At 52.9% G+C, this 12,355-nt stretch overlaps 1 protein-coding gene across 2 annotated transcripts in view; it reads right to left on the bottom strand.

Moving 5' to 3' along the window:
- LOC122209604 (CREB binding protein) overlaps positions 1-4,694 on the bottom strand; it is a 124,640-nt gene extending 119,946 nt beyond the window's left edge. The window contains exon 1 of one of the 2 annotated variants that reach the window (XM_042921610.1): positions 4,407-4,694. In XM_042921610.1, the coding sequence (XP_042777544.1) occupies positions 4,407-4,491 (85 nt within the window). In that variant the 5' untranslated portion in view covers positions 4,492-4,694. The remainder of the gene's footprint in view (positions 1-4,406) is intronic. The other variant, XM_042921608.1, reaches the window with a different exon arrangement.
- Between the last annotated feature and the right edge of the window lie 7,661 nt (positions 4,695-12,355).

Below are 12,355 nucleotides of genomic sequence, written 5' to 3'. Positions count from 1 at the left end.
ACCCGCTCTCCAAGACTCAGAGCCCGGCAGCAGCTAAGGCTCTGGAAAGGTCTGCAGTAAAGCTCCTCAGCTATTCCGGGTCTCTTATGAGCACAAAACCTTTTTAGAGAAACACTTCTCTGCATGCCTTCTAGTTTCTTGGAATATACTCGAAACGCTGGCTTCGACGGAAGATCGAAGAGGTGGTGTCCCCACTGTCATCCAAGAACCAAAGTGGCTTAAAGCAAGTTCTGCTAATCTTGAACAGCTCACAATAAGGTACATTTCATCCTAACCAGGAAAGGCATACTTTGGCAAAATCGTTTTTAACTCTTTAGTTCTCAAACACACAAAGTAAAAATACAAAGTCAGCACTTACACAGCCCCCAGTGATCACATACTGTCACACGGCTACAGTGGCTACAAGTTAGAAGTCGTAAAAATAGCCTCCAACGGAGCCTCCGTCCCTGTACAAGTCTCTGTCCCTTGTTTCCATGAGGTTTAAGAGGTGGAGGCTCACGCTCAAGTGTCAAGCAGGAGTGATTCTCCGCTGTCCCAGTGGGCTGTACTGGGAGACACCCCTGTCATCATGCTTATGATGTACTTACCCATCATCATCCCTGAGCAACTCCGACGGTGCACCGTTCTGGCCCCTCGGTTATCCAAAAGCCCCTACTTTTCTAACATGTGTACAAGTAAGCAAAGTCGAAGCCTCCACAAAAGCTTACGCTTCCTATTTAGCCAGAACTCAACCAGAGGGGAGAGGGAGCACCTGCCCTGCTACCCTGGTGGGAAGAACATACCCTGCGCCACCTCCTCCTCCAAGAGCTGGTGACGGCCTTCCCCCAAAGATTCACCGCATCTGCTGGAGTTGCAGTACTCAATCCTGCCACGTACCGCAAACTCCTGAATCCACGATCGAGCGAATGTCATGTTTATGGATGCAGACGTACAAAATGAATGGACACAACTGTGCACTTGAATCAGCCAGGTTTGGTCCTGGTTTCGCCCTTTGTTCTGTTGCTTGGGCAGATCACCTCGCTCAGGTCTGGTTCCTTACCCAGAAGCGGCAGGAAGAGCATCTTCCTGTCCTGCCTCACGGGATGCGGCGAGGACCATGGTGAGGTGGGGGAAGAAGGACACTGGAAGCAAAGCACTACACATACATGAAAGACCATCATTTTGTTGTACAAGGTACTTTGGTTGGTGACTGTATTTACCCCAAACTTTTTTTTAATATGATTTCCTGTTGCATTTAAAGGGATTCACATCATAAAGTGTAATACAACTCCTTAGGAACACTTCAACAGCACAGGATGAAACAGATCTGTGTTCAATTTTCCGAAGACAGACTTAAAAAACTTTCAACCTACTAGTCTATTTGTCGTGTGTAAATCTGGCTTCAATAAAGCTGACCAAAAAAAAAAAAAAAAAAAAGTCTACTGCTTGCCTGGATATCTATTTCCCCTTCACTGTTAAATCACGAATCCCTGCTGTTGAAACACACTAATATGCTGTTCTAATCAGGACGTATTAAATAAAGACGTTTCCAAAACACCCAGCTAACTACACACTGGAAACACACAGACCTACCTCTTAACGATGGGCACCAAGTAAAGGAAGACTACATTTGTGTGAAAGCGTTGAAGGCATCAGCGTAAAACAGGAAAATGCTACATCTCGTAACATTAAACCCAGTGCTGCTCGAGCGCTGAGGTTTGGGGGAGACCAGCAGCACTATTTTTCCTTCTTCCACTTGCTACCTTCCTTTGGGGCACCGTCTCCAGTCCCATATCACCTCGGCATACCCTCCGCAGGAGCCTTCCCTGACCTCCTCAGCCTTCAGAGACCCCTCCTACCTGTCATCAGAGGCAACGACATTGAACAGAGATGCCACCTTACCTCACTGGCATGTTTTACGCACCCCCACGTCCTCCCCGCTAGACTGCAAGCCCCCTGCAGGGAGCACCTGGCTGGTAAGCTCCCCAGGCCGGACCCCACAGACACATACCGCATCGTGGCAGTCCAAATCACTCTCATGCCACCGAGGCCTCCTCCTGCTGCTGCTCCTAACCCCTCAGTGCCCCCCAAGCACAGAGCTCCCCTCACTCACATTTTATGCAGACACAGGAAACACACCTTGCTCCGCCTGGCCCAACTTTCTCCTGGAAACCTCAAAAACACATCCCATCACTAAGACGAGGCTGAGTCTCTTCCTACTGTCCCATCTAACCCAATGCCTTTACTCCTTTGATGGTACATAATGAAATTCCTTTGGTCCTTTATTTGCTTAATATATATCCTTAAGATGTCTGTCTCAGACTAGTAGTTATGGGAGACATGGCTGTACCTCGTTTAATGTACTCGGTGATGATCCCTTCCTTGGCCCCATGCTAACAGACTCTTGCACGATAACGTGACGTGATGAATGTATAACCAAGGGGACTCGACATCAAGTATGATCATGAACTTTATCCTTAAATGATTTACATTAGAGCTATCAAAAACTTTTTTTGTTCTACATTTGGAAAACAGCAAGCCCTCATGCCTTAGGAGGATCAAAACTGGAAAGGAAGGGGGGGCGGGGAAGCGGCCTAGAGGGAAAAATCCTTCCCGATAAACTTTGTGATTAGCAACACATCAAGCAAGTAGGTGACCATCCAAGAGCAGAACTAGCCAAAAAGGCCATTCTTTGGGTTCCATCTTGGAAACCGCTAAATGCATACAGTTGGACAAGCCTTTCTGTGAGTCTTGTTAGTAATTTATCCCTCCATAAAAAACAAAATCTGCAATAACCTCATTCAACAATAGGAAAACTGCAAAGCCATTCAAAAAGTTACCAGTCTCAGAAGGCAAGCTTCAAAGCTGAACTTGCCTGGCATAATCTATCTTTCATACAGTTAAAGACTTTTCACTAAAACATAGCAAGATTAAAAAAGCAAAATCTGTTCTGCAGTAAAAGGTTGTTTCCACATTTCTTACTTCAGAGAAGTTGATGTGACAAAGTAACTCTTTGTCAACTCTTTACCAATTAATAAAGTATTATTAGTGACTTTCCGGTCCCAAGAAACTTATCTACTCCCCCTGCCAGCTCCATCATTTAAGAAATTTCATTTAAACTAGGCAAGAATCTCCTTACAGCAGATTTTTTTTTTTTATCATTTCTCTCACTCCTACAGTAATATTCTAGGAACTGTACTAAAACTGAAGCCACAAAATTCAAGTTTTGTTGCAACAGAAGAGACTTTTTAGACCATTACTAGAAATATGCCGGTGGCCACAGAAATGTTTGCACAAGTGGAGCAGCTGTGTCTACGGCAAAACCGAAGGCATTGCTGCAGCAATATAATTCAATTTGGATCCATTCATTATAAACTGATTTTCAGATGCTGCTACTGCGAGACCCTACTGGAGAAATGCAGGCTGCGCTGGAGACAGAATTGTTCGCAGCAGCGCACAAGTTTTTACTGCAAAGGAGAGGCTCTGAAAGAGGAAATCCAACTCGATCATAACGCTCCCGTGAACCATCCCAGAAGAGCCCAGAATTGTTAAATGAAGAGAAATTAAAATACTTCTCTTGGGCAACGGATGGGATTACCTCAGAAAGTTTTCAGGGATGCTGTTGCAAGGAATGTTTTATTGAACCTCCTGCCAAAAAAATTTTTTTCTGGAAAAACTGCAATTCCGACATTCCTTAACAGAATTTTTTATACATCTACACTGTAAAAGCCACAAGGGCTCAAGTGGAGATTGCAGCCCAAGACGATCTGCTATTTAACTTTCTTTTCACGCTATACCTCTGAAATTAAACACACCCCAGCAACTTTGAGGACGTCCCGCTACCGGTGTTCGGGGTGGGGAAAACGTTACGACTTACACGATCAAACAACGAGAGTTTTCAAGGTAACTGCTAAACAATGTCTTCCCAAGGAGCACATTCCAAGAAACTTCTAAGTCGTAACTCCCGGGCTGGCTGCTGCTACGACAGCGCTGCGCACTGTGCTACTAGCTCAGAAAACACTTTGGGTGCCCCCCCTGCGTTGCACTTTTTCCTTCCCTAACCAAGAAACGTACCCTCTTGCTGTCATCCCTCCAGGCAGCCCCGCGGGAGCCGACGCACGGAGGCACGGGGAGGCGCGTGGAATCCCCGCGAAGACCACCAGCACGCTCCACTTTACTTTTCCTCCGCCCAAGTACCGCTCGCTTTCGGCGCGCGGGGGGCCTCCCCAACTCCGGGCTGGCCGGGAGCGCCGGGACAGGGCCGGCCCGCTCGGGCCCCGGCGCAGTCCGGCGACAAACTTCCCCCTCGGCCGGCCCGCCGGGGTCCCGGGAGGCGGCCGCGCCGGCCTGCGCCTCCGGGAGGGTCTCCCGGCCGCTCACCTGCGGGTGGGGTCCCCGCCCCCCGTCCGCCCCCCCCCCCCCCTCACCTGTGCTGTCATTCGCCGAGAAGCCGGGCGAGCTGAGTTTGGCTCGTTTGGGGTTGGGCGGTCCGTCCAGCAAGTTCTCGGCCATTTTCACCTGCTCGCGGAAACAGCCCCGAGCGCGGGCGGCCGGGCCGGCAAGGGCTCCCGGGCAGGGGGGTGGGCGCCGGCCCCGGCCGGCTGCGAGGGGAGAGGAGCGAGCGCGAGCCGCGAGCCGCGAGCGAGCGCCGAGGGAGAGGGAGGGCGCAGGCCGGGTGGGGGAGGCGGCGGCCAAATCTCAGCCACAGCAACAGCGCCCCGCAGCGCTCACCGCCCGCCCCCGGCCGCCGCCGCCGCCGCCGCCGCCGCCGGCCGCGGCCCCCTCATCCCCTGCCCGCCTCCCGAGCGCGACACTCCGCGGCGGGGGCGCCCCGGCGGCCCGGCCGCCCCCCCGGGCCCGGCTGGCAGCGACGGCGCCCGGCCGGGCGGCTCAGGCAGTCCCCGGGAACATGGTGCCGCCGCCGCCGCCGCCGCGCCGCCGCCTCGCTCCCCCCCCCCCCCGCGCCCCACTTAATTAATTCGCTCGCGGCCCGACGACCGGGGGGCTCCGGGCTCCGCTCCCCGCCGGCGGCCCGCCGCCGCCGCCGCCGCCGTGAGGAAAAACAATGCGCGAAGCGGGGCCGCCGCCGCCGCCGCCGCCGCGGCCCCCCCACCCCCCGTTCCGCCGCCGCCGCCGCCGCCGCTGCCGCCGCCGCCGCCGCCGCCGCCGCGGCTCCGGGAGGCCGAGCCGAGAGGCGAGCGGGGCCGCCGGAGCGGGCGCCGAGGGCCGGGCGGAGCGGGCCGGCCGGGCGGAGCGGGGTGTGCGGGCGGTTGTGGGGCCCGGGACCGGCGGGGCCGAGTAGATCGCGCTCGAAGCCCCGGTCGGGTCCGCGACAAGATGGCGGCTGTTGATTCCTCAATTAAAAAAAAAAGAAAGTTTTTTTTCTTCTCTTTCCAGAGCCTGAACGGGGAGGGGGAGGGGGCGGGGCACGCCGGTGCGTCACCCCCCCGCGGCGTCACCACGCACGGCCCCCGCCCCGCCCCCTCCACCTGCGCCGTCCGCGGCGGAAAGAGCCGAGCGCGCTCGGGCGGAAGGGGCCGAAGGCGCGGCCGGCGTGCGTGGGGCTGCGAGGCTGCCCGGGCGGCGGAGCTGCAGCGCCTGTGGGACTCCCCGCGCCCGGCGCGGCCGCCACTTTTGTTCTCTTTGCCACTGGGCGGCGAGGGCCCGGGCTGCGGCCTGGCCGCGAGCCGGGATCCCGGGTGTGGAGTCGGCGCCGGGCCGGGCCCGCCCGTCCCGCCGGTCGACTCTGCCCGGTCCGGGCTCCTGCCCGCGACTCTCCCCCGGCGACCAGGCCTGAATACTTCCCCTCGCCGGATGCCAGCGATGCGTCGGAGTCCCTGCAGGTTACAGACCGCCCGCGAGTGTGTGCAGATGGGGAAACTGAGGCAGGAAGTGGCAGGGTCGGGACTCGAACCCTCTCCCGCCAAGTGAAGTGAGGGGGACGCGAGACTCCCTGATGCGACGGGGCTCCCAGGTGCGACACCCTCATCTGCCCCGGAGGCAGTGAGCGCTGCCTCCCGGGCTGGGGCGCGCTCCGCCTGCTCTCAGGCCTGGAAGGCCTCTTGCATCAGGGCTTGGGGCCTCGGCGTCTGGGGAGCGCCCCCGCCCCGCCCACCACCTGGCACCCCGCAGGGGCTCGGGAAAGGTGTGCGGTCCCGGGGACACCGGGCCGGGGGGCCACTCCCTGCCGGACGGTTCCACAGAACGCTGAGGTGATCACATCGGAGCCTTATCTGCTCCTCAAAACTTGCCCGAGCTTTATCCCCAAGTCCTTATCTGAAAGGGATCACCAGCAGCCCGGGTTCCTAACCAGGAAACCTGTGAGTCAGCGCAGACTCCTCCCTCCCTCTCCACGCAGCCGTCCTTTACCTGCTCCTCCCCATCCCGCTGCCCCAGAATCGTCCTGCATCGCACCTAAGTGTCCCTTGCGCTCCACATTTCAACCCACGCAGCACCAGAGCTAACTTCGGGGAAAAGGGGGGCAAGAACTCTGTTTAAAGCAAATAGCTCCTACACACAGAGCCGAAAAGAAAGACTGTACCTATGTGGTCTGTAAAGCAGACCAAAGCATGCATAGTTGTTTGGAATACGGTATATATACATGTGTATATACCAAAAGGATTGTTCTCGAGTGTCAAGACTGAGTGATCTTTCTTCTTTTCTTTGCTTGTATTGTTCAAAATTTTGAGCTACCCTCACCTCTCCCCCGCACATCTGTCCGTTCCACTTTCCATCCCTTGCCCCCATCACCCACTCCCTGGTACCCACTCGTCCACTAGGAAGTTCCCATAACTCAGGCCTTTTCATACTCTTGCAAACGCCGTTCCCTGTGCTGAGAATATGTATGCTGGCAAACTCCAACTCATCCTCCAGGACCCTCTTCAAATGTCACCTCCCTTAGGAAGCCCTCCTAGCCCACTTGAGGGCTCCCATGGCATTTCTGGGCATACTTTTTTTTTTTCATCCATTCATGTTTTTATTTCCATCAAATATCCCTTGGGAGTCTCCTCAGGGCATTGCCACTGTGCTAATCTCTTGGGTAAAGAATAAAGAAGTTCCTATATATTCAAGGAGACCAAATAGCAAGCCCTGAAAATCATAAGCAAGTATTCAAGAAGTCAGTTTGCACAGTAAGGCAGGAAATGTATCAAGTAAGAAGGTAACACAGGGCTGCAGCATCCTTTATCTGAATGTGCCATGAGCGTCCCTCTTCCCACAAGTCTGTGGGTCCCCTGAGGGCAAGGGCCATGTGTTAGTCATAGTACAGTGCCCTGCAAGAAGGAGGTTTGTAAAATTGGATGAACGAATGAACAAATGAATGAATGAGTGCTGTCAGGTTCCTCTGAGTCCTAGAGGCCTCCAGGCCACTAAAAAGGATGGGCTCGACCTGAGGCAGTCCGGGCCACTCCATGGAGGGCATAATGTGTCAGGTCACCACGAGGCTTCAGCCAGGGCCTGCCTTGGGTCAGTCGGGACACCACCCAGCCCTCTGAATCCCTCGGTAAATGGTTTACATGATAGTGGGCACGTGAGCTTGTGCGGTCGCCCCACCAGTGGGCAGCCATGGCATGGGTCATGCCCTATTTTACAGAGCGGGAAATTGAGGGCACCCAGTCCTGACGACCCAGGGGTAAGTGACCACGACATGTCAGGGCCAGGCCTGAAACATAAGTCTTCAAACTGCACACCCTCCTCTCTTTTTGCCTCACCCTGCTCAACCCTAAAACGTACCTGTTCTGCTGCCCATTTTTCTAGTTCACTTGTATAATTTTGATCAGTTCCTCTGGTATTTCCTGATACCTGTTTTTTTCTTCCCTTTCTATTTCTTCTCCCCTTGGTCTGACTCTGGTCCAAGAACACTGTGCTCAGACATCGATGGGGGAATAGCAAGGAAGGAAGTATGGTTCCTGCCTGCACACTCTTAGCTGGGATCAAGGTCAATGCAGATGAAAGGGACACAACGCTGTTAAGTGCCTTCTGTATGCCAGCCACTCGGCCCCACACTGCACTCAGGTCGGCACTTCCCACAATCCTGGAAGGGTCTATACCATGTCCTCGTCTTAGAGGCGAAGAAATAAGGCCCAGCGGAGGGCCGGTCACCCAGCCACAAAGGGGCTCAACTGGTTTGCAAACCGAAAGCTGCCTGCTCTTTCCACCAAACTCACCCTCTCCGGTTTGAGGCCAAACGACCATGGAATCCCTGTTTCCAGAATGCTTAAGGGCTGAAAGAACAAGGTGGGGAGGGGCCAAAACTAGAACGAGGGAAGATTTCTGGAGAAGAGTTCCTTTGAATCCATCAACTGATGAGTGGGTCAACATAACGTGTTAGTCCACACAGTGGCATATTATTCAGTCATGAAAGGAATGAGGCACAGATACATACCACGGCACGGATGTCCCTGGAAAATATTACGCTCGGTGAAAGAAGACAGTCATCAAAGACCACGTATTGTCTGATTCCGTTTGTGTAAAACGTCCAGAACAAGGCAAATGCAGAGACGGAAAGTGCATCGGCGGCTGCTGGGAAGAGGAGGAGGTGGTGAATGGCAGCCAGAGGTCATGGGGTTTCTGTTTGGTGTGATGAAAATGTTTTAAACTTGATGGTGATGATGGTCGCCCCACTCTGAACATAACTAAGAACCATGGAAACCTGCGCTCAGAATGGGCGAACTGTATGGCCTGGGAATTGTATGTCAGTCCGGCTGGATTTTAACATGTTGATTTGGAAGGAAGGAAGACGGACCAGGAACGATGGAGGGAGGGAGGCACCCCCAGCAGAAGGAAAGAAGGCAGGGGTCCAGTTGGGAGAACACAAAGGGATCTGCTTTGTGGTGCCAAGAGGAAGGGTCAGGGATGGGGGGCGGGGAGGGCAGTGACGTGACTGGGATTTCCTACCTGGGGGCTGAGGGCTGAACCGGCAGGCAGAAAACAGGGACCAACATCCACAGATGGAACGGAAAAGAGGAAATTGAGGAGGGAGAGACCTCCCCACTGGCTCAAGCTGCCTCCTGCCTCAGACCCCGGTGGACACCTCACATTCGGTGGGCACAACCTTCTCCCCACACCAGCTGGTCCTCACGGGCTCCCAATCCTGGGAACAGCCCTGCCTGTTTTCTGTGGGATTTCACACAGCTTCCTGGCTCTCCTGTTCTGAACCTTTGATCTCCGCTCCCCTGTCCCCCTCCCCGCTACAGGGACTCCCTATCTCTTCCATGCCCAGCCAAGCTGCTTGACCCAGTTGTCTACACTGACCTGACTTGCTGCTGCTTCCATTCACTGCTTTTATTTTTACTCATAAAAAAATTTCAAACAAGGTATAGAAAATAATAAATAAATGCTTATATCTACATGATTGAGGTCGGCAATGCTAACATTTTGCCACGTTGGCTTCAGATCTTTATTTATTCATTTTAAAAATAACATGTGAGGGGCGCCTGGGTGGCTCAGTCGGTTAAGCGTCCGACTTCAGCTCAGGTCACGATCTTGCGGTCCATGAGTTCGAGCCCCGCGTCGGGCTCTGGGCTGATGGCTCAGAGCCTGGAGCCTGCTTCCGATTCTGTGTCTCCCTCTCTCTCTGCCCCTCCCCGTTCATGCTCTGTCTCTCTCTGTCCCCAAAATAAAAATAAACGTTAAAAAAATTTTTTTAAATAAAAAAAAATAAAAATAACATGTCAGACAGAGAGCTAAAGCCACCCTCCCCTGGCCCTCTCCCAAAGCTACCCCTCTCCTGGGGTTACCATGCAAGATGTGTATTTTTATTAGGTGTGAACTATCTGAAATTGCCATACTTGACCGTTTTCACTCCTCCCGTGACAAATTTGTATGGTTCATTTAATAGGACCTGTGCACACAACCATCAGTAAAATTTGTTTTGAATATTGAGATATTTTACATAAATGGCATATTGTAGGGAAATCTCATTTGGATTTTTGGAAATCTCATCTTTGCGCTCAACATTTGGTTTTTTAACAATTGTGGTAAAATATATATAACATAAAATTGACCATTTTTTAAATTCATTTATTTTGAGAGACTGGGGGAGGGGCAGAGAGAGGGGGAAATAGAGGATTCAAAGCGGGCTCTGTGCTGACAGCAGAGAGCCTGATGCGGGGCTCGAACTCATGAACTGTGAGATCCTGACCTGAGCTGAAATTGGACACTCAACCTACTGAGCCACCCAGGCTCCCCTAAGATTGTCCATCTTAACCATTTTTAAGTATACAGTTAGTTCTTAGGCATCAGGAACATTCATGTGGTACAACCATCATCACCATCTAGCTCCAGAACTTTCTCATCCCCCCCCCCCCCCCCGCCAAACTGAAACTACTCATTACACAGTCACTCCCCATTCCCTGGATGGAGAGAGGAAGAGAGAGATTCCCAAGCAGGCTCCGATGTGGGGCTCGATCCCACGACCATGGGATCGCAACCTGAGCCAAAATTAAGAGTCGGATGCCGACTGAGCCACCCAGGCGCCCCCAGAGTTTCCTTCCCTTTTAAGGCTGAATAATATTCCATTGTACGCCCACACCACCGTTCGCCCATCGGTGGACACTGGGGTTGCTTCACCTTTTGCCTGTTGTGAATCATGCCGCTGTGAGTGTGGGTGTGCAAATATGTCGTAGAGGCCCTGCTCTATCTCAGTCCGTTCGGGCTGGTCTAACAAAATACCACAGACTAGGTGACTTATGAGCAACAGAAACTTATTTCTCACAGTTCTGGAGGCTGAAGTCCAAGAGCGAGGTGCCAGCAAACTTAATGTCTTGTGAGGACGCCCTCCTTGGCTCCTGGATGATGTCTTCTCAGCGTGCCCCTGGTGGAAGGGGTCAGGGAGCTCTCTGGGTCTTTTTTTTTTTTTTAGTATTTTTTAAAAGTGTATTTATTTATTTTGAGAGAGAGAGTGCAGGCAGGGAAGGGGCAGAGAGAGAGGGAGAGAGACTCCCAAGCAGGCTCCACGCTGTCAGCACAGAGCCCGACATTGGGCTCAGTCTCCCAGACCGTGAGATCGCGACCTGAGCCAAAATCGAGAGTCTGATGCTTAAGCGACTGAGCCAACCAGGCGCCCCAACTCTCTGGGTCTTTCGTGAGGGCACTGATCCCACTCATGAGGGCTCCACCCTCGCTGTCTAATCACTTCTTACGCCCCCACCTCCTAATACCATCACCCTGGGTGTCGGGTTTCCCTGATAGGAAATTCCCCGTAGGAATTTTGAGGGGACCCAAACATTCACTCCATAGCAACGGGTGTACAAATATCTCTCTGAGATTCTGCTGTCAACTCTTTTGCATATACACCCAGAGGTGGAATTGCTGGACCATATGATAATTCTGTTTTTAATTTTTTAAAGAACCGTTAGACTGTTTTTTCCATAGTGGCTGCACCATTTTACATTCCCAGCAACAGCGCACAGGGGTTCCAGTTTTCTCACAGCCTTGTCAACACCTGCCATTTTCTGTTGGTTTTTATTTTTGTTTTGTCGATAGTAGCCATCCTAAGGGACGTGAGGTGGGACCTTCTGGTTCATTCCTTTTAACTTCTACATTGCGTTCTATTCCAGGAAGAAACCACATCATGTTTAGCTGTTCTCCTCCTAAAGGACAGTTAGATCGCTTCTACTCTTTCCTATCACAGACAGGGCTGCCATTCATATTCTTGTACATCATCCCAACCTGAAACCGCACCTAAGAGTGTCTCCAGGGAGAACACCAAGAAGCAGATTTCCTGGGTTTAAGGGTTGTTTCAGGCAGAACTCTGGTAGAAGTAGATGGCACCTGTAGAAGAGACTATCTCGGGGAGGGTTTCATAGAGGAAAGACAGGTCACAAGGAAATCATAAGGGACGGGGCAGCAACTCGGGGGCTGACAGCAGATCGGCTGTTACCACCCTGAGGACAAAGGAATGTGGAAAGGAAGGCTTGCTAGAATCAGGAAAGAAAGAAATTGCGTGGAGATGGCCATCTTCAGAGGATGCGGTGGGCTGGAGCTGTCCCTGACCACTCTCTCCTTCTTTCTCTCTCTCTTTTTGAAGATTTTATTTTTAAATGATCTCTATACCCACCGTGGGGCTCGAACTCACAACCCCAAGATCAAGAGGTGCACGCTCCTCTGACTGATCCAGCCGGCCGCCCCTCTCTCCTTTCTGACCTCCTGCCAGGCTGCCCGCTGGTGAACCCAAGCCCAAGGGCATCGCAGCGTGTTAAGCTCAGCCCCCGGGGAGGCATAGGGCTGGGTAGAGAATGCTGAAGCGTGGCAGCTGGAGGGGCATGTGACAGGTGTATGGCGCATAAGGAATACCTGTCTTCAACTCTAGTGGGAATTTGCAATTTGCTTTCCAAAAATGATTTCATCAATTTACAAGCCCTGTGCGTGGTGCTGT

The sequence above is a fragment of the Panthera leo genome, chromosome E3 (assembly GCF_018350215.1).
Source record: "Panthera leo isolate Ple1 chromosome E3, P.leo_Ple1_pat1.1, whole genome shotgun sequence".
Classification (NCBI taxonomy): Eukaryota; Metazoa; Chordata; class Mammalia; order Carnivora; family Felidae; genus Panthera; species Panthera leo.
Note: the sequence above shows the minus strand (reverse complement) of the source record. Positions and strands in the feature narration are given on the sequence as shown.